The sequence below is a fragment of the Toxorhynchites rutilus genome, chromosome 1 (assembly GCF_029784135.1).
Source record: "Toxorhynchites rutilus septentrionalis strain SRP chromosome 1, ASM2978413v1, whole genome shotgun sequence".
NCBI classification, from domain to species: Eukaryota; Metazoa; Arthropoda; class Insecta; order Diptera; family Culicidae; genus Toxorhynchites; species Toxorhynchites rutilus.
Window position 1 is genome coordinate 76676870 of NC_073744.1, and position 22964 is coordinate 76699833.

Consider the following 22964-nt stretch of genomic DNA (forward strand, 5'->3'; position numbering starts at 1 on the left):
TTTTATTCAGATACGCAATATGTTTTCCCCATGTACATTTAGCATCAAACCAAACTCGAAGATATTTGAAGCTTGTGGATTGAACGATGGTTTTGTTGAACAATTGAAGCAGAAGTTCGGGAGGTTGGTGCTTCCTAGAAAATACAACCATTTCTGTTTTCTCAGTTGAGAATTCAATACCTAGATTCACAGCCCATGTAGATAAATTATTTAAGGAAATTTGCAGCGGTCTTTGCAAATCAATAGTTCTAGTACCTGATATGGATACAACACTAACATCTGCCAGTTGCCTCAAAGAACATCCATCTGCAAGATGATCATCTATATCATTAATATAGAAATTATACAGAAGAGGACTTAAGCAAGAACCTTGAGGGAGACCTATGTAGCTAGTCCTAGAAACGGCACAATTTCCATGAGAAAAGTGCATGTGCTTTACGGATAACAGATTAAACAAAAAGGTGTTTAAAATTGGTGAAAATCCATGGTTGTGAAGTTTATCGGATAAAATTCTTATTGATACTGAGTCAAACGCCCCTTTAATGTCTAAGCCATCAGTTTTTTATTACCAAAGGTCGTCTGAATTTCCGAAGCAAGTAACGCAAGACATTCATTTGTCCCTTTGCCCTTGCGGAAACCGAACTGCGTATCTGATAAAAAGTTATTCTCTTCAACCCATTCGTCTAAACGTCGGAGTATCATTTTTTCCAATAACTTACGGATGCAAGATAGCATGGCAATTGGTCTGTATGAGTTATGGTGGGAAGCTGGCTTATTCGGTTTTTGAATGGCTATTACTCTCACTTGTTTCCACTCGATAGGGACAATATTTTGCTCAATAAACTTATTAAATAACCTTAATAAACGTTTCTTAGCGACGTTTGGAAGGTTCTTCAAAAGATTAAATTTGATTCCATCGGAACCAGGAGCTGAATTATTGCACGAAAAAAGTGCAAGTGAGAATTCAGTCATAGAAAACAATGTCTCGTTATTACTATTGGAAGACGATGTATTACGAGATATGTCTTCTGCAGGAACAAAATCTGGACATACTTTTTTGGCAAAATCAAGAATCCATCGGTCTGAATACTCTTTGTTTTCGTTTGTATGGTTTTTGTTTCGCAAACACCTGGCTGTGTTCCACAGGGTACTCATAGATGTTTCCCTTGACAAACCATTGACATATCGTCGCCAATAACTGCGTTTCTTCGCTCCAATAAGATTTTCGAATTTGGTCTCCAAAAGTTCATACTTATCAAAATTTTCCATTGAGCCATTTTTACGAAAAATTTTGAAAGCAGAGGATTTATTGAAATAAGCATCCGAGCACTCTTTGTCCCACCAAGGAGCACCAGGGCGTCGGCGAAGTTTTGCACCAGGGAAACGTTTCGTTTGAGCTTGAATGGCAGTGTGGTAAATCAAACTAGCAATGAAATCATATTCTTCTAGAGGTGGAAGTTCAGGAGTCGAATTGATGCTCTCTGATATAATACTAGCAAATTTCTCCCAGTCAATATTATGGGTAAGATCGTATACAACTTCGACCAATTTCTGTGGACACATCTCATTGGCAATAGAAACAAGGATTGGTAAGTGATCGCTACCATGAGGATCTTGGATTACTTCCCACATACAATCTAACGATAAAGTAGACGTTTTGGAGTTTTATCACTTCCAGAGGATTTCTCAATTGGTTTAACGTTTTCTTGCTTCTTACGAGGAGTCGGAGGAGTAAGAGGAGCAGAATTTTTTCTTTTCGTTGAGCCTCCCGGTATTGACATGAATGCTTCTTCAATGGAAGCAAAATTTTCACAATCATTGGTTGGCAGAATTGCATAAGGGTTCTCTTGTGCTCCAGAATTAGGGGTCTCTTTTGCAACAGCCCTTTTGAGCATTTCAGCATCATCATCGTTTAGGTCGACTTGGATCGTTGTTTGAGAGAGTTCTTAACTTTTGCTTCCCGCGATTTAAACGCTGGACACGCAGAAAGATCGTGAACTTCTCCTTTGCAGAAAATGCAGTTATCGACATCTTCAGAGCATGATTTATCCTCATGCATCCCCCCACATTTTGCACAACGTATCTTGTTTCTGCAGTGGGAGTCTGTATGCCCCAATTGCTTGCATTTTATACAGCTCATCACTTTGGGTACGTAAAGGCGCACCGGAAGCAAAACCTTTTCAATTTCCACAAATTGTGGAAGAGCTTTTCCGGGAAAGGTTACTCGAAACGAATCTGATTCGAAGTACTCTTTCCCTTTTTCGGAATGAGATACCGAATGCAATTTCTTGCAAGCAAGTATCTTCAGATGATCAATACTGGCATTCTTGAATCGACCTTTTCTTTCGTGTAATATTTCATCACACGTTAGACTAGGGTCGGTGATGACACCATCAATTTCAACGTCTTTTGAAGGAATATAAACAAAATATTCCTCCGTAAAAAGTTTGCATTGCGTAATCTCAGTGGCTTGCTTGCGGTCTTTGACAACCACGCGAAGCTTGTTCTGTCTAATAAGTTTTATCGAATCGACCGTGCTGAAATTCTTTTTGAGTTCTCTGGCTATTGTCAAAATTCGCAGAGCTTTCTGGCGGAGGCGAAAATAAACATGGTAAGGTCCATCGGAATCTTCAGGATAGGATTAATCCGAGGAGCTGTTTTTGATGGTGGATCGTGGTTCCCCGGCTCCGGGGTAGTTGATTCATTATTAGGAATAGGAGGGGCGGGGGGACTGTGGTGTTTAGTAACATCCACTTCCATTGTGAAAGCAAGATATTAATTTCTTGTTAATGAGGACGATAACAACAGGAAGGAAAAGCAAATAGCAGAACTTAGCCTACCTGTTTTCGAAGAGTAACTCCAACAAGCTGGGTAGCTGACTGCTAGCCGGTGACGAAGTTAGTCCAGGTAGTCAATGGGTGCACGGTTTAGATCCTAGGTGCTGGCGAGTATGTATGCCTGTAAAAACACTTTTTTTTAAACAGGTAGCAAAAGAGTTATAGAAAAAAAAAACTTGATACTTCATTTCCACTTTGCAGCGAAAGAAAAACACGTCCTTCTCCGAAGAGATCAGGGAAGGAACCAAATATTTGTACATGTTAGAATAGCTTGTATTTCTGCTTGAAAAACTGTAGGCCACTGCCCCATTGGAATTGACATATCGATTCCTGGTCCAGTAAAACCAGCTCCCGTAGATTTACCGATTTTAGATCCATCGGTATAAAACACGAGTGATCCTGGACGAGTTTTGAGGCCACCTTCTTCCCATTCGTTGCGATTGAATTCAATCACTTTGGAGGGAACACTGAAGTTAGTCTTTGTTTCCATCTAGTCTTCATTCATGCTTACTATAGTGTTCAGTTGAAAATCTTTCAGGATTTGTGAATGCCCTGTGAGATCTCCTTCTAGAAAATGTTTTATACGTTTCAGCCTAAGAGCACCTTTTTCCGCTTCAAGTTGCACATATTGGTGCAAGGGTAGAAGGTATAAAAGAGCATCTAGGGCTTTGGAAGGTGCGCTAGGCATTGCTCCAGTTATTGATAGGCATGCCAGACGTTGTAGTTTATCGAACTTTTTCTGAGCTGATATTTGTGTAGTTTTAGGCCACCACACTAGCGAAGCATATGTTAGTCTGGGTCTCACAATTGCCGAGTAAATCCAGTGAATCATTCTCGGTTTTAGTCCCCACTTTTTCCCGAATATACTACTACAACTCCAGAGAGCAGTCTGGGCTTTAGATATTGCATACTCCAGTTGGTCGTTCCAATTTAGGTTTTGGTCGAGTATGACACCTAAATATTTGGTTCGTTTTGAAAGCTCCAATTGTACACCTCCCAATCTAAGAGGTGGAATCTTATACTTTTTTTTCTGGTAAATGGAATTATGACTGTTTTTGAAGGATTAATACTCAGTCCTTCCAAGTTGCACCATTTGAGTGTGTAGTTAAGGGCTGTTTGCATTCTATTGGAAATAGTATACTCACATTTACCCCTCACTAAGATGATTATGTCATCAGCAAAACCAATGACTTCGTATCCTAAATTAGCTAGGTTATTAAGAAGATCGTCGACAACTAGGGACCACAACAGAGGAGACAGAACTCCTCCTTGAGGTCAACCTCTAGTTGGTTTCGTTGTTAGAGTAGATCCTCCTAATTTAGCTGTTATTAGTCGGTTGGTTAGCATGGCATGTATCCAGTTGGAGATGCACATGTCAAAACTACATTTTTTCATAGCTTTATTTATAGAGTTGTAGGATGCATTGTCAAATGCTCCCTCAATATCAAGAAAAACTGTAAGTGAGATTTCTTTAGCATCAAAAGACTTCTCTATTTTTGAAATTAACGTGTGAAGCGCTGTTTCAGTTGATTTATATGCTTGGTAGGCAAATTGAAATTTGTTCAATGGTCTCCTGTTCAAATATGATGATTTGATATGGGGATCAATGACCTTTTCCATCATTTTTAAGATTACAGATGTTAGACTAATTGGTCTATACTATACGCTTTGGAAGTCGTCCTGTCACGTTTGCCAGCCTTGGGAATATATATAACCCGGACTTCTCGCCATTTACTAGGAATGAAGCTTAGTACCATACTAGCTCTAAACATCTCCGTTAGAAGAGGGACAGTGATATCCTTGCTTTTTTGTAACAGCACCGGATGAATCTCGTCTGGTCCTGGAGATTTAAAGAGCTTCAAGGAATCCACTGCCCATTCAACCCTTGACTTCGTGAAGACCGCCCTAGCCAATTCATTAGCTCTATTCTCGTCTCTGATTAGACAAGATTGAGCTGTGCTGAAGACCTGTGCGTGTCCGGAAATCAATTGGATTGAGCCTGGGAAGTGTGTTTCCATCATGATACTAAGTGTTTCCTGGGAATCGGTTGTATATTGACCATTTCCTTTTTTCAGACTACCAAGTCCGTTGGTATGATCCTTAGAAAGGGCTTTATGAAGTCTTGCTACAACAGGTAAACTTTCTACCTGTTCACATGTGAACTTACAATCCCTTCTCTTAGATTTACGGATTTCTTTGTTATATTCTGTTAGACAGTTTTTGTAATCTGTCCAATCAGAGGTAATTTTTGCTCCGTTGAAAAGATTTCTAGACAATTTTCTAAGCCTTTCAAGTTTTTTGTTCCACCAAGATGCATCCTTACTTGAAGTTTTTTGCTTCAGTGGACAGTTTTCTTCGAAGGTGGATTTAATATTGGTTTCAAATTCTGATGAAACTATTTCAAGCTGTTCAGTGGAAGTAATACTTTCCACTGATATCAAAATTTTCTCCTGAAGTTTGGAATGATAACTATCCCATTTTGTTTTTCTTGGATCTCTGAATTGTTCGATCAAACGATCACCAGAATTATAATTAAACATTATATGTTTATGATCAGATAGAGATTCTTCATTTGACACATGCCAATTTTTATCTTATCTGATAGTTTAGAACTGCAGAGTGTTAGATCAAGAACTTTTTGTCTAATAGAGTTAACAAATGTTGGGTCGTTTCCTTGGTTACAAATGTTAATATAATTTGACATTAAATATTCGAGCAAACATTCACCTCTAACATTGATGTCGCTACTGCCCCAGACCGTATGGTGGGCATTGGCGTCACATCCTATGATGAATTGTTTGTTATTTAATTTACAATGTTGTATCAGCATACCAATTTCAAATGGAGGACGTTGTCTCCTGGGAAATAAGCCGAAGCGACGATGATAACAGTTTTTCCTCGGGTCGTTGGGACCTCCAATTGAATTGTCACGATGTCACGGTTGATAAATTCTGTGATCGGTACATACCTAATGTTATCCCGTATAAGAATTGCTGCTCTTGATGCAGTTTGTGTGCTGTCATAGAGAAGCTTACATTTTTGTGTAGAGATTCCTCGAATCCTAGAATAATAGAACCAAGGCTCTTGAATAAGAGCCACATCCAAAGTTTCGTGAATGAACCTTCTGCATAGGACGCTGCTTGCTCCCTTGGCGTGATGAAGGTTCACCTGAATAAACTTTATTCTGTCCAGCATTTTGTTCGTCTCCATTATTCAGGGAGAGGCTGCCGGAACCCGAAAAGCTTGTTAGGATTGTTCATGTGAGTCCCACGAGTTGCGCGGTAAAGAAGGTCAGCTACATCAGTAACCCGCTTAATTCAGTAAGGGAGGAAAATACTGTGAAGGGCGCCCCGGTGCTCCACAGGCTCCGTTATAGGCAAGGTATTTGATGAAACCCTCCATACCATTCAACCCTCGGCACGGGTCGCGTAACACCTTGGCTTAGGGGTTTATCCATTACTTTCTTTCTATAATAACCATGGATAACAGCTATTACAACCATCCTCCTTTTTTGGGGCTTTGGACCCACTGCTCTGGTTCTCAATAGTTTCAGGTTCTTTTTCGGACATGCTACTATAGAGATCCGCCATTCACAGGCGGAGTTTTGACAAGTCGTACTGTTGATACAATTATTGAGGGTTTTGAATCCAGGATTAAATTACATATTTCGCATTACAACTGAGAGAAAACTCCTATGGCATGATCGAACCAACAAACGTTAACTTTCCTCGTTTTATATTTGGAATTAAACTCAACAATTCTCTACTTTACGGAATAAAGCGCATCAAAAATATTCATCTGATGATACCGGATTACAATACGAGCAAAGACACGATAAAGTTATTTTGCAGCACGACAATGCTCGGCCGCATGTTGCGAATCCGGTCAAAACATACTTGGAAACGCTGAAATGGGAGGTCCTATCCCACCCGCCGTATTCTCCAGACATTGCCTCGTCCGATTGCTACCTTTTTCGATCGATGAAACATGCCCTGGTTGACCAGCACTTCTCCAATGTTGATGATCAAAAATTGAATCGATTCGTGGTTAGTCGACAAACTGGTCGATTATTTCCACAAAGGGATCCGTGAATTGCCAGAAAGATGGGAAAAAGTTGTGACTGGCGATGGGCAATACTTTGAATAATAAATTTGCAACCGTTTTTGCAGAACAAACCATTAATTTTTGTGAAAAAACGAAGAAACTTACCGGTAACTTCTCGGGAAATGTTAGTGTAAAAATCAAGAAATTGAAAACAACTACTACTGCTAATAATTTGGATTAATATTTGTTTTTCAAGAAATATTATTTGTGGACCACTCTATCCTATTCCATTGAGCATTTCCATAGCCATAGCCGAATTTGCTTCAGCGCTACGAAGGGATTTTTCTAGAGATAGGCAATACGCGAAAATCGTAGATGAACCACGTGTAAGAAAAGCAGTTGTCAAAAATTATCTGAACATTCAAAATAGCCGTATTTGTCAGCATAAGTGAGAGACATGAGTACCAACATAATGCCACAAAAAAAATAGAATCGAATATACGTAGCCCGCGTAAATTCGAAAGTCGCGATACTTTTTGAACAGATCTCGTACGATACCCGAGGATATCGGATATCGATAGGATCAGTTGTAATAAGTGTTAAAATGTTCGCATGCAGCACTCCTACTTGTGTAGGGAGTACATTATGTTCCCAAACGAAACCGAATCAATCTCTGCTATGAAAGGATGCTATTCTCTGTTATGTTTCAGTTCACCATATTTCGTTCTGCATTCTTGGAATTGTACATGTCAATAAGGACACATCATGGGACGGTTTTTTCTTTCGGCTAATTAGATATTTTTCCACACGCTATACATTCTTAGCTTTCCGAAGCCTTTCTGTCTCAACTGATACACTGTTTATCACTGGATTGTTTTGCAGAGCCCGAAACCGAAATAAGCTCAACGCTGCAAGAACAGCTGTGACATCCAGGAACCTAGCCAGGAATAGTATACTCACATTTACCCCTCACTAAGATGATTATGTCATCAGCAAAACCAATGACTTCGTATCCTAAATTAGCTAGGTTATTAAGAAGATCGTCGACAACTAGGGACCACAACAGAGGAGACAGAACTCCTCCTTGAGGTCAACCTCTAGTTGGTTTCGTTGTTAGAGTAGATCCTCCTAATTTAGCTGTTATTAGTCGGTTGGTTAGCATGGCATGTATCCAGTTGGAGATGCACATGTCAAAACTACATTTTTTCATAGCTTTATTTATAGAGTTGTAGGATGCATTGTCAAATGCTCCCTCAATATCAAGAAAAACTGTAAGTGAGATTTCTTTAGCATCAAAAGACTTCTCTATTTTTGAAATTAACGTGTGAAGCGCTGTTTCAGTTGATTTATATGCTTGGTAGGCAAATTGAAATTTGTTCAATGGTCTCCTGTTCAAATATGATGATTTGATATGGGGATCAATGACCTTTTCCATCATTTTTAAGATTACAGATGTTAGACTAATTGGTCTATACTATACGCTTTGGAAGTCGTCCTGTCACGTTTGCCAGCCTTGGGAATATATATAACCCGGACTTCTCGCCATTTACTAGGAATGAAGCTTAGTACCATACTAGCTCTAAACATCTCCGTTAGAAGAGGGACAGTGATATCCTTGCTTTTTTGTAACAGCACCGGATGAATCTCGTCTGGTCCTGGAGATTTAAAGAGCTTCAAGGAATCCACTGCCCATTCAACCCTTGACTTCGTGAAGACCGCCCTAGCCAATTCATTAGCTCTATTCTCGTCTCTGATTAGACAAGATTGAGCTGTGCTGAAGACCTGTGCGTGTCCGGAAATCAATTGGATTGAGCCTGGGAAGTGTGTTTCCATCATGATACTAAGTGTTTCCTGGGAATCGGTTGTATATTGACCATTTCCTTTTTTCAGACTACCAAGTCCGTTGGTATGATCCTTAGAAAGGGCTTTATGAAGTCTTGCTACAACAGGTAAACTTTCTACCTGTTCACATGTGAACTTACAATCCCTTCTCTTAGATTTACGGATTTCTTTGTTATATTCTGTTAGACAGTTTTTGTAATCTGTCCAATCAGAGGTAATTTTTGCTCCGTTGAAAAGATTTCTAGACAATTTTCTAAGCCTTTCAAGTTTTTTGTTCCACCAAGATGCATCCTTACTTGAAGTTTTTTGCTTCAGTGGACAGTTTTCTTCGAAGGTGGATTTAATATTGGTTTCAAATTCTGATGAAACTATTTCAAGCTGTTCAGTGGAAGTAATACTTTCCACTGATATCAAAATTTTCTCCTGAAGTTTGGAATGATAACTATCCCATTTTGTTTTTCTTGGATCTCTGAATTGTTCGATCAAACGATCACCAGAATTATAATTAAACATTATATGTTTATGATCAGATAGAGATTCTTCATTTGACACATGCCAATTTTTATCTTATCTGATAGTTTAGAACTGCAGAGTGTTAGATCAAGAACTTTTTGTCTAATAGAGTTAACAAATGTTGGGTCGTTTCCTTGGTTACAAATGTTAATATAATTTGACATTAAATATTCGAGCAAACATTCACCTCTAACATTGATGTCGCTACTGCCCCAGACCGTATGGTGGGCATTGGCGTCACATCCTATGATGAATTGTTTGTTATTTAATTTACAATGTTGTATCAGCATACCAATTTCAAATGGAGGACGTTGTCTCCTGGGAAATAAGCCGAAGCGACGATGATAACAGTTTTTCCTCGGGTCGTTGGGACCTCCAATTGAATTGTCACGATGTCACGGTTGATAAATTCTGTGATCGGTACATACCTAATGTTATCCCGTATAAGAATTGCTGCTCTTGATGCAGTTTGTGTGCTGTCATAGAGAAGCTTACATTTTTGTGTAGAGATTCCTCGAATCCTAGAATAATAGAACCAAGGCTCTTGAATAAGAGCCACATCCAAAGTTTCGTGAATGAACCTTCTGCATAGGACGCTGCTTGCTCCCTTGGCGTGATGAAGGTTCACCTGAATAAACTTTATTCTGTCCAGCATTTTGTTCGTCTCCATTATTCAGGGAGAGGCTGCCGGAACCCGAAAAGCTTGTTAGGATTGTTCATGTGAGTCCCACGAGTTGCGCGGTAAAGAAGGTCAGCTACATCAGTAACCCGCTTAATTCAGTAAGGGAGGAAAATACTGTGAAGGGCGCCCCGGTGCTCCACAGGCTCCGTTATAGGCAAGGTATTTGATGAAACCCTCCATACCATTCAACCCTCGGCACGGGTCGCGTAACACCTTGGCTTAGGGGTTTATCCATTACTTTCTTTCTATAATAACCATGGATAACAGCTATTACAACCATCCTCCTTTTTTGGGGCTTTGGACCCACTGCTCTGGTTCTCAATAGTTTCAGGTTCTTTTTCGGACATGCTACTATAGAGATCCGCCATTCGCAGGCGGAGTTTTGACAAGTCGTACTGTTGATACAATTATTGAGGGTTTTGAATCCAGGATTAAATTACATATTTCGCATTACAACTGAGAGAAAACTCCTATGGCATGATCGAACCAACAAACGTTAACTTTCCTCGTTTTATATTTGGAATTAAACTCAACAATTCTCTACTTTACGGAATAAAGCGCATCAAAAATATTCATCTGATGATACCGGATTACAATACGAGCAAAGACACGATAAAGTTATTTTGCAGCACGACAATGCTCGGCCGCATGTTGCGAATCCGGTCAAAACATACTTGGAAACGCTGAAATGGGAGGTCCTATCCCACCCGCCGTATTCTCCAGACATTGCCTCGTCCGATTGCTACCTTTTTCGATCGATGAAACATGCCCTGGTTGACCAGCACTTCTCCAATGTTGATGATCAAAAATTGAATCGATTCGTGGTTAGTCGACAAACTGGTCGATTATTTCCACAAAGGGATCCGTGAATTGCCAGAAAGATGGGAAAAAGTTGTGACTGGCGATGGGCAATACTTTGAATAATAAATTTGCAACCGTTTTTGCAGAACAAACCATTAATTTTTGTGAAAAAACGAAGAAACTTACCGGTAACTTCTCGGGAAATGTTAGTGTAAAAATCAAGAAATTGAAAACAACTACTACTGCTAATAATTTGGATTAATATTTGTTTTTCAAGAAATATTATTTGTGGACCACTCTATCCTATTCCATTGAGCATTTCCATAGCCATAGCCGAATTTGCTTCAGCGCTACGAAGGGATTTTTCTAGAGATAGGCAATACGCGAAAATCGTAGATGAACCACGTGTAAGAAAAGCAGTTGTCAAAAATTAACTGAACATTCAAAATAGCCGTATTTGTCAGCATAAGTGAGAGACATGAGTACCAACATAATGCCACAAAAAAAATAGAATCGAATATACGTAGCCCGCGTAAATTCGAAAGTCGCGATACTTTTTGAACAGATCTCGTACGATACCCGAGGATATCGGATATCGATAGGATCAGTTGTAATAAGTGTTAAAATGTTCGCATGCAGCACTCCTACTTGTGTAGGGAGTACATTATGTTCCCAAACGAAACCGAATCAATCTCTGCTATGAAAGGATGCTATTCTCTGTTATGTTTCAGTTCACCATATTTCGTTCTGCATTCTTGGAATTGTACATGTCAATAAGGACACATCATGGGACGGTTTTTTCTTTCGGCTAATTAGATATTTTTCCACACGCTATACATTCTTAGCTTTCCGAAGCCTTTCTGTCTCAACTGATACACTGTTTATCACTGGATTGTTTTGCAGAGCCCGAAACCGAAATAAGCTCAACGCTGCAAGAACAGCTGTGACATCCAGGAACCTATACATGGACTAGCGTTCAAACGTGCTCAAATAGCTAGTGCAAATTTGAAATAGCTTTTGCTAATAATTGGAATTTATGCGGCCTTTATTCTAATTGCCTTCAACCAGCAACACGAAACCAAAAAGAATACAAGCGATAGTTAACAGAATGTATGGCCTTATCCTGCAAGGTGTAAAACAAGCTGTCCTGGTAAGTAAAGGCTCAGCGAGAGTGTGCGTGTGTAATGGTGTTTTTTGTGCCATCCGTTGGCATCTGCCAAAGTGTGTTTCGTTTGGAAAGTGTTTCGAAATAAATTGTCACTATTCACATTGAAGAGAATGATCTGAAGTTTATCACATGCACGTGTTTGTTTGTTTTTATCACTCCATTTGGAAGGGTTCCATCACAGCGTGTGTGTTTTTGTTTGTTTTGCTGTGCCACGAAACAAGCTGTTGCCGTCGACAGGAGGGTTATTCCTGAGACAGAATCGTCTTCGAGGATACCGAGATTGTTTTCCTATACTATGAATGGAAATTATTGTAATTTGCAATAACAACCCTGGAATGCCTGCTGCTAATGTCTGTACGCTCTATTTAGCAAAGGCTATATATTCCGCACCGAACAAATTCTTCCGTTCGGTGCGGATTTTATAGGCTTAAAAGGTCTAAGCGTGGGCTAATAGCTTCCATAGGGTGGCAGCGAACATGGTCATGTCAAATTTCAAAAACCGACCATGTACATTTTGTTTATTTTTGTATTGTATATTTGTACAAGGGTCGTTCAAAAAATAAATTTCAGTGCCTCAGAAATTTCGGAAAAAAAAGTTAGGACAAAAAACAAGGTGATTTTCGTAATCTACGTTTTATTTTATTTTCTTCTACATAATCGCCGTAACGTTCGAGGCATTTTTCATAGCATGGCACGAGTTTTCCTATTCTGAGCGCGAAGTGCGTAGCGTCCAACTTTTTGAAGTACGATGTAACTTGCACCCCACAATAAATGAAAGTGCAAAGGATGTCGCTCACATAGTCACATAGGTTAGTCGCCACGAGAGCCAGAGTAGTTAATGCGGTGAGATCCTTTCTACCTTACACATCTCCAGGTGCAGATGGAATTTTTCCAGTCCTGATTCAAAATGGAGAATCAAAACTAATTCCACCTCTAATCGAGATTTTTAAGGCATCTCTGCCTGATACTAGAGCACATTCCTTCGATATGGAGACTTGTTGAAGTAGTGTAAACCCACATAACCATTTTGGTTTAAGGCCCCATGTTCTTCCTATCATTTTAGAGCATGCCCATAGAGCTGAGTTGCCCTTGCTGATTATTGAATCTCACTTGTATGGTGGCCAAAGACTAAGGAGACTGTAGCTACAAAAAAGCTAAACAAACTCTAACGACTAGCATGCGTTACTTTTACTGGAGCAATGCGAAGTACACCCTCAAAGGTATTGGAGGCTATCCTTCATCTGGTACCTTTGAACCAATATGTTCAGCTAGAGGCTAAAAAAGCTATCTAAAGCATAAAATATGGAAAAAAAATACTAGACGGGGACAAACCTGGTCACTTGAGCATCTTGAATCTTTTACCCATTGGACCAGCCTCAGAGATGAAGAATGATTGGATGGAGCCTAGGACAAATTACGTTATTCCATACAGAGGGATCGAACATTCTCGCTCAGTATGGGATGAAGGTGGCCCCAACGTTCGTAATGGTTCAATCATGTTCTACACTGATGGGTCGAAAATGGGTATCAGAACAGGTGCTGGAGTATATGGTCCCAGAACAAAAATCTCTGTGGCTATGGGAAACTGGCCAACAGTTTTTCAGGAAAGAATAGCTGCAATAATAGAACGTCTAAATGTCTGCCTCAAAAGAAAATATAGACATGCTAACATCTGCATATTCTCTGACAGTCAAGCGGCACTTAAAGCTCTAAATGCCTTCAAGTGCTCTTCAAAAATGCATTTCCCTTTTACGGCAATAAAGTCAGATAAGTTCGGTACGATTGTACTGCATTCCTGGCCATTGCGGTATAGAGGGCAACGAGTGAGCAGATGAACTTGCCAGGAACGGCTCAAACTCACCATTCACTGGTCCAGAACCATTCTGTGGACTCTCCGACTTTGTGTTGAAAAGTGAGCTGGAAAAATGGGAAGACCGGGAAGTGACAGCCAATTGGATGGCTGCAAAACTTAAACAGGCGAAAAAATTCATTACGCCGAGTATTAAAATTACTCAACAGCTGCTAAGCCTTAGTAAGATAGACTTCAGCACATTCACTGGTCTTGTAACAGGACACTGCCCGAGTAAATACCATATTAAGAACATAGGTTTTACACAAGATGATATATGTCGCTTTTGTAATGCCGAAAGCGAAACCTCGGAACATTTGCTCTGTAAATGCGGAGCTCTAACTAGACGCAGACTTCAACACCTTGATAAGGCTATTCTGGAGTCCAAGGAAATTTGGTTTGCGTCGCCGATCAGGATTATAAATTTTATCAAACAGATTATTCCTGATTGGCACCTATCACGCTATAGCTTTCAGTCTACTCTTTCATCAATAAGTAGTAGATAAGCTTGAAGTGAAGTATAAAAAAGGGGTATACCACAATAGTTCAAAATAATGGACGCAGTGGTTCACACCCAACAGGGGGGGAAAAAAACTGCGTCACGAATTTCTTCAGTGTTATCGAATCGTTGACCGCCGAACGCCTGTTTCATCACCGGGAATAAGTGATAGTCGCTAGGGGCGAGGTCTGGGGAGTAAGGAGGATGCTCGAACACAGTCCATTTGAATTTTTTCATTTGCTCTTGAGTTACGCGAGCAGAATGGGGTCGCGCCTTATCGTGGATGAGGAACACTCCTTTCGTCAATAAACCTGGCCTTTTGTTCTTAATCGGTCCAAAACTTCACAATAGTACGGTGATGAAACAGGCGTTCGGCGGTCAACGATTCGATAACACTGAAGAAATTCGTGACGCAGTTACATTGTACTTCAAAAAGTTGGACGCTACGCACTTCGCGCTCGGAATAGAAAAACTCGTGCCACGCTATGAAAAATGTCTCGAACGTTATGGCGATTATGTAGAAAAATTCTTGTTTTTTGTCCCAACTTTATTTTTCCGCGATTTCTGAGGCACTGAAACTTATTTTTTGAACGACCCTCGTATATTTGTATATTTGTCGATTTTCTGCCAAAAATTTTATTTTCAGGATTACACCAGATCTCGACGTTTCATGCAACATTTGGATTCGACAAAAAAAATTGGATTTTTCAAATTTCTTTCAGTCCCCCTTTGGAAGATTTTCGAGGATCAAAAAATCAAAACTTTCAGATCTTTGAGACACCCCTAAATCATGTCCGATTGAGCTGAAATTTTGCACAGGTCATTTTTTTGGGCCAAAAACAAATTGTACATGGTCGGTTTTTGAAATTCGACGATGATTTTTTTTCCATACATCCATTGCCACCCTAAGCTTCCAGTATCGATTAAATATATGTACATAAGGGAGACGGAGATGCTGTGAAGCCACTAACAAACAAAGCTAAATGATCGAGAGCTCCTGTTGACAATCAGTGCTAACATCTTGACTCGAACGACAGCATCCGTTGGGAGTTGAACACACGCAAGTTGCTTGTGGTTTGAACAGTCCATTATTAAAATCCCTTTGTTTTGCCTGCTGCCAAACAGCTTGTGGTTGTCAGCCACTAAAGGATCCCTCACGAAGGTAATGAAATTTAGTCGTTTCTCCTGCTGGTGGGCAGCATGAACGTAATTTGGAACTATGGCATCTTCGCACTAACAACATTCCTCCGGGAGGAAGATGAAACTCAGGCTTAGCAGTTTCCTTACGAAAAGGGTCGGCAGATAGAATGAAGCTGTGTGAAAATGGAGGCGCAACATATTAGTTACCAACGGAGAGCAGTTTTTTTCATGGACTAAAAATATGTGCTGTTGTTAAGCAACATATAGCCATTTGCATTTGATTGCATAGTATCCGACCTATTTCAAAAGTTTCGTACTGAACGAACTGGTTATATCTACAATTCCACTCAATATTCGATTGTTTTGCACTCCACGAAAGCTTGTTGCTTAGATATAGTTTCCTTCGCCAGTTGACAGACGGTAACCCACTAAACAAGTGCTTATATGTCTTCATTTCGTGTACGTTATTTGCGGAGGAGCATTTGGTCCAATTTGTGCGCCCATATATCGCCCGATGGATCGTTTGGACAATAATAAAGCGTTTAGGAGTTACCCCATATGTGTGGTCAAACGAATAACGATATCCGCAAATGGTAAGCCAGCAATTGAACAGAAGAAAAAAATGATTCCGAATGAAATAAATGGTCTCCTGGTGGTGGTGTCCCGATTGAGGGAGGGGATTTCGTGCCAATCTGTCGATAACGGATGTCACTGCGAGCATTTTTTGTTGATTGACGTTTGATTAGCTATCAATTGGGGGTGTACTAGAGCTAATGTAATGATAGCTTGAATGGAAGTTTGAAAGTCTAACACACAACTTTTGGGGGGCCTTAAGTGAGATGGTATTCAGAAAGGCCTAACAGAAATTCATTATTTCTTGTTGTTTGTCTTGTATAACGAGAATGAGATGATATAAATTAAAAGTCAGTACAATGAAAAGGTTCCTCTGTTACTTAACCCGTTTTATGCCAAGCGTTCGAAAAATCGAACAGCAACTTCGATAATTTTTCATGGCTTTGGAAAGCAACCATATGGTAAGGTTTTAGCATCAAAATATAGCTTAGTCTATTAGTTACCACCTACTATCAATTTCATTCAAATTTGTATTACTTTATTGAGCATAAAAATTGGTCTAAAGCAACTATGTGCAAAAAGTACATAACCTCACATAACCTAACAAAAAACAAAACCTTACAAAATTTAAAAATGTGTAAACTTTTCTACAATATTACTTTGATATAAAATCACACATTGTGATGTAGGAAGAAAACCATTGGATTGAACCTCCTACAGGAACAAATATGTTGATTCCGGCCAATGTTTTTGTTTGGCGCCTTTTTGATTTTTTGTCATTTTCCGGAATACGGAATAACGGAAAAAAATAATTCTTGAAGATTGGGGTTTCTGAAACGCCAATAATCAACATAACACCAATGGCTATTGTTAGAAAAATATTTTTTACAGCTTGGTCGTTAATGGGTTAACGTCTGCGGACTAACAGCAGTTCATGCCTGTTCTAGTAACAAATACCACTTCCAATGGAATCCAAATAACTATAATTGAAGCTAATAAAATTATGAGAGCTTTTGACTGGGAATTTATTCATGGTTCGTGATAAAAAAAAATGCTAACGCGAATGAACTCTCGAGCTACAACTAACCCTTCGAATAATGTATTCTTCGATACCTCGGGGAAAATCGGCCCATGACTATAATCAAATACGACAATCACGAGAACTAATTTTAAATAGAATAGAGAATTCCTGTCGTATTCGAGCAGTAATAACACTTCACGAAATATCATCATGAAAGTGTAAGCATGCAAGTTCAAGTACCAAATGATGGTCTCAGTAAGGGAAGTTAAAAGGTTTTTTTTTCATTTATCTTCGACCAATTATGGTGCCAGATGGTCTCGCATGTTCGTGATCAAACGAAAATGGATAGCTTAATGGTACTACTTGGCCGATTAGTATATTGATAAGATATCTATATTGGAAATTATCATCAAAAGGACACAATTCGGCGACAATTAATAGCAATGTTTCCCTTTCGAAGCATACCTTCGAAAGTGAGCGTGTTTATTGAAACCATTCGTGATAGATGTTAATGAGAAAATTTATGAGTGGCAATGAGATGTTGATTAGATATGCTATCATGAATAATCATAAAAATTAAATAATAAATAATAAATAATTAAATAATAAAGCACTCAATCCTATATTGACATACCACTTTCAATTGTCGTGCTTAGGTAAGGAGTGCATTGAACATTTATGAAACAGCTAATCTGTGTATGAAATTTCATTAAACTAATTCAATATCCAGACGGGAGACAAAATGATATCTTGAAAAGAGAATTGATGTTAAAAAAATCGAACATATTTTTACGAAATACTTTGGAAACATAAACTTTTTTTTTTTTTTTTTATTAAATCGTTTATTTTTACAGGCTCAGTTACATAAGTTTAAAGGAGCCAAACTCCTATCTGTATTGTTACAAGTATATATAAACATTTTTCATTAATTCTAGTGTTAATGAATAGAGAACCGATTACTCGCGGTTTGCTCGAGTTTAGAAGGGTGACATTTTTTTCAGGAAAAGGAAGGGATATAAGGATATGTTGACAATGTTCACACTCACATTCGCACTCACATTCATCATACTCAATTCTTAAGCCTATCTTATATCTAATACGTATTTACATTTCACCTTATTCTATTGTTAGTAAGAAGGGATTTGCTTTCTCGCGAAGGAAAAGGAAAAGGAGAATATAAGGATATAAGGACAATCACACACGAAGATCGATAACTTTTAGGAAGACATATATTTGGGACATGTAATCAAGGTCTAACCGAGCCAACACATCTCTCACATTGGGCTGTCTTCCTCTGGCCCGAAGAGAGTTTTCTAAATTCGATCTGGCAACAAGATACACCTCGCACGACCAAACAACGTGTTCGATGTCGTGGTAACCTTGGCCACAAGCACAGATATTGCCATCGGCAAGATTAAAACGAAAGAGTAACGCGTCTAACGAACAGTGATTGGACATGAGTCGAGAGAAGGTGCGAATAAAGTCCCGACTCAAGTCCAGACTTTTGAACCATGGTTTGAGGCTAACCTTAGGGATAATCGAGTGAAGCCACCGACCCAATTCATTTTCGTTCCACTTACGTTGCCAGTTAGCGATGGTATTTTTACGGACTAAAGAATAAAATTCATTGAAGGCGATTTGACGCTGATAAATATCGCCTTCAATTGCACCTACCTTTGCCAATGAGTCAGCCCTATCATTACCCGGAATTGAGCAATGTGAAGGGACCCAGACAAAGGTAATGACATAACAGCGTCTGGTTAAAGCACTCAAAATTTCACGTATTCTCTCAAGGAAGTACGGCGAGTGCTTTTCCGGCCTCACTGAACGGATAGCTTCGACAGAGCTAAGACTATCCGTTACAATGTAATAGTGTTCAACAGGTCGTGAGGCGACGCTGTCCAGCGCCCAGTGTATTGCTACCAATTCAGCAATATACACTGAGCAAGGATTCTGAAGACTGTGGGAGGTGCTAAAAAATTCGTTGAACACTCCAAATCCTGTGGACTCATTCATAGAGGACCCATCAGTAAAGTACATATTATCACAATTGATACGCCCATACTTTGCATTGAAGATCGTAGGAACGATCCCCGATCGATGATAATCTGGAATTCCATGGATTTTCTCCTTCATGAACAGATCAAAATGTACAGAGGAATTGATGTAGTCAGGAAAACAAACACGGTTGGGAATATACGAAGAAGGATCAACCTGCATGGAGATGAATTCATGATATGAGCTCATGAATCCAGAATGAAAATTTAGCCCGATCAGCTGCTCAAAATTTCCGATCACCAATGGGTTCATAACCTTACACCGAATGAAGAACCGAAGAGATAATAAATTGAAGCGATCTTTTAGTGGGAGTACGCCTGCCAAAATCTCGAGACTCATGGTATGCGTTGAGGGCATACATCCCAACGCAATACGGAGACAAAGATACTGAATTCGCTCGAGTTTAATGAGATGTGTTTTGGCAGCTGATTGAAAACAGAAACTGCCATACTCCATCACTGAGAGAATAGTTGTTCGATACAACATTATAAGATCTTCGGGATGGGCTCCCCACCAGGTGCCGGTAATTGTACGGAGAAAGTTTATTCTTTGTTGGCATTTTTTACTCGGATACCTAATATGGGCCCCCCAAGTACATTTGGAGTCGAACCATACCCCAAGATACTTGAATGACATAGCATGAGTGATCGGTTTACCCAAAAGTTGAAGCTTTGGTTTTGCTGGTCTATGCTTCCTAGAAAAAACCACCATCTCTGTTTTCTCCGTGGAGAATTCGATCCCTAGCCCAATGGCCCAGGTTGAAAAATTGTTCAAAGTATCTTGTAAGGGTTCTTGCAGGTCGGATTCGTTTGATCCTACGACAGACACTACTCCATCATCTGCAAGTTGTCTTAAGCTGCAATTTTGTGTAAGGCAATTGTCAATGTCGCTTACATAGAAGTTGTACAAAAGGGGGCTTAAACAAGAGCCCTGAGGGAGGCCCATATAAGAGACCCGACTCACTGCCGAATCTCCGTGAGAAAAATTCAAATGTTTCTCACAAAGCAAGTTATATAACATATTATTCAATAGAGGCGGTAGACCCCGAGAGTGTAATTTGTCTGACAAAACCTCTATTGAAACAGAATCAAAGGCCCCCTTTATGTCCAAGAATACTGAAGCCATTTGTTTTTTTTCGGCGTAAGCCATTTGAATTTCTGAAGAAAGCAACGCAAGACAATCATTCGTCCCCTTGCCCCTGCGGAACCCATATTGTGTATCTGAGAGTAGGCCATTCGTTTCAACCCATCGATCAAGGCGAAACAAGATCATTTTCTCCAACAATTTCCGTATACAAGACAGCATTGCTATTGGGCGGTACGAATTGAAGTCGGACGCGGGTTTTCCGGGTTTTTGAATAGCTATAATTCTCACTTGTCTCCAATCATCTGGAACAATATTATGCTCCAGAAACCGATTGAATAAATTCAACAAGCGATGTTTCGCCACATCAGGGAGGTGTTTCAACAAGTTGAACTTAATTCTATCCGTTCCTGGAGCCGAATTGTTACAAGAAAGAAGAGCAAGAGAGAATTCTACCATCGAAAACTCGGAATCAAGATCGCACCTATCTTGTGGTATATCTCGAACAATTTTTTGCACAGGAACGGAATCGGGACAAATCTTCCGTGCAAAATTAAAAATCCATCGATGTGAATATTCTTCGCTTTCATTCGATGAAGAGCGATTTCTCATGTTTCGAGCCACTTTCCATAATTTTTTCATTGACGTTTCTCGTGACAAACCTCCCACGAAATTTCGCCAATAAGCACGTTTTTTCCCTTTGATCAAGTTTTTAAATTGATTTTCAAGGTCCAAATACGTTTGAAAATTCTCAATGGTTCCACGTTTTCGAAAAGCTTTAAATGCGTTCGATTTATCCTGATAAAGCTTGGAACATTGGCTATCCCACCACAGATTGGGAGGCCTTCGACGAATAGTGGAACCTGGGATGGGTTTCGTTTGAGCGCGAACCGCGCTGTCATAGATCAAACGAGAAAGGAAGTTATACTCCTCCAATGAAGGCAAACCATCTCTGGAATTGATGGCTAGAGCAATCGCGTCCGCATATTTTTTCCAGTCTATGTGTCTTGTGAGGTCATATGCCATGTTTATAGATTCAGAAGAATTCGACCCAATGGTGATGGAAATTTTGATTGGCAAGTGATCACTACCGTTGGGGTCCTGGATTACATTCCACTTGCAATCTAACGATAGTGAATTCGAGCAAAGCGAGAGGTCAAGAGCACTTGGGTTAGCAGGAGGTTTAGGTACACGTGTTGTTTCCCCAGTATTCAAAACGGTCATATTGAAGCTGTTACAAAGGTCATATATCAACGATGAACGATTGTCGTCGTACTGTTCCCCCCAGGCAGTTCCGTGAGAGTTGAAGTCTCCCAAGATCAATCGTGGCTCAGGAAGGAGTGAGCACATGTCAACAAGTTGTTTGCGGCTAACCGCAGCTCTCGGAGGCCAATACAAGCTGACAATACAGAGGTCTTTGCCTCTGATGGTTGCATGACAAGCAACAGCTTCGATCCCTCCAATAGGTGGAAGTTCAATTCTAAAAAATGGGTGGCACTTATTAATCCCCAATAGTACCCCTCCGTATCTGTCATCGCGGTCCAAGCGTATTATATTAAAATCGTGGAAAGAGAGATCATTTTGAGAAGAGAGCCAGGTTTCGGACAGAGCAAAAACATCACAATTGAATTTATGAATTAGAAATTTGAAAGTATCCAATTTAGGGATAAGACTACGACAATTCCACTGTAAAACAGTGATATCTCCGACCTCTCTATTTAAATTAGACATCAAGAGAGATAATCATTGCAAGGAGGGGCCATGTTTGCATCAATTGCTGCAAAATTGTCTTTAGTACTGGAAGCATTGCGGTGACAATGGTTCTGATGGAGTCGGAAACATTAAAACACGTGAAGATTTGATCCACAAGGTCAGACAACTTTATAAATCCCGATTGGGAAGTTGAACTTGACGGAAAAACAGGGACAGTTGGGGTTTTTGATGTCCCCTCGAGTGCTGGGCCGTTCAAAGGTGAACTATTCCCACGGAATCCAGGAGGAACCTGATTTTGCTTGTCCGCTGCACTCGATTTTTTAGGCATGCTAACAGGGGGTATCACCGGAGGGGCTTGTCCTTGAACTTTGGGAGTGGTCACATTTTTGCGCCGGGGATTCCCTTGGAAAATGAACGGTGTGCCCCCGTTAGCTGTGTCCGCTTCCATTTCGTCAACGGGCAACGTGGCGAAGACATTTTGAGTGTTGATTGATTGTTGTTGGGCCAGTGGAGAAGCGCCCTTTAAAATATCCGCAAAAGTGCGTTTTGAGCGTTCCTTCAAAGAGCGCTTCTGTTTCTCCCAGCGACTCTTGTAAGTTTCACAAGCTGAGAGCACGTGTGGGGATCCCCCGCAGTATGGACACTTATGCTCAGTCGCACTACAGGATTCCCCCACATGTTGCTCTCCGCAAGTTGCACAGCGCTCCTTGTTGGCACAATAATCTGAAGTGTGACCAACTGACTTGCATTTGTTGCAAGTCATGGGCTTTGGCACGAAGAGTCGCACAGGCAGTCTCAATTTGTCCACCATGACGTAGTCAGGGAGGGCCGAACCAGCAAAAGTTACACGAAACGAGTCTGACGGCGTGAATTTCGTTTTTCCCTCTTCTTGGGATACTTTACCTAGTTGGCGACTGTCCAAAATTTTAACGCCCACCAAAGGGAGTCTTTTGAATTTACCAACTCCTTCTTTTATCAATTGGCACGTCAGACCCGTTTCAGTTACCACCCCTGAGATTTCTACGTCATGGGAGGGCACGTAGACACAATACTCTAGGGTGAACCTCTCGTCGATCACAATTGCATTTGCGTGTTTCCGATCACTCACGACAACACGCAGTTTGTTCGGCCTAACCTTAGA

General features: G+C 40.1%; 1 protein-coding gene across 12 annotated transcripts in view; it reads left to right on the top strand.

The window, feature by feature from the left end:
- Nucleotides 1-22964, top strand: part of LOC129762887 (soluble guanylate cyclase 89Db-like) — a 79855-nt gene that overhangs the window by 42075 nt on the left and 14816 nt on the right. For 2 of the 12 annotated variants that reach the window (XM_055761466.1, XM_055761473.1), the window contains one exon: nt 11623-11869. The exons of the other annotated variants lie outside the window; for them this stretch is intronic. In XM_055761466.1, coding sequence (XP_055617441.1) covers nt 11828-11869 — 42 coding nt within the window. In that variant the 5' untranslated portion in view covers nt 11623-11827. The remainder of the gene's footprint in view (nt 1-11622; nt 11870-22964) is intronic. 12 annotated transcript variants of the gene reach the window in all.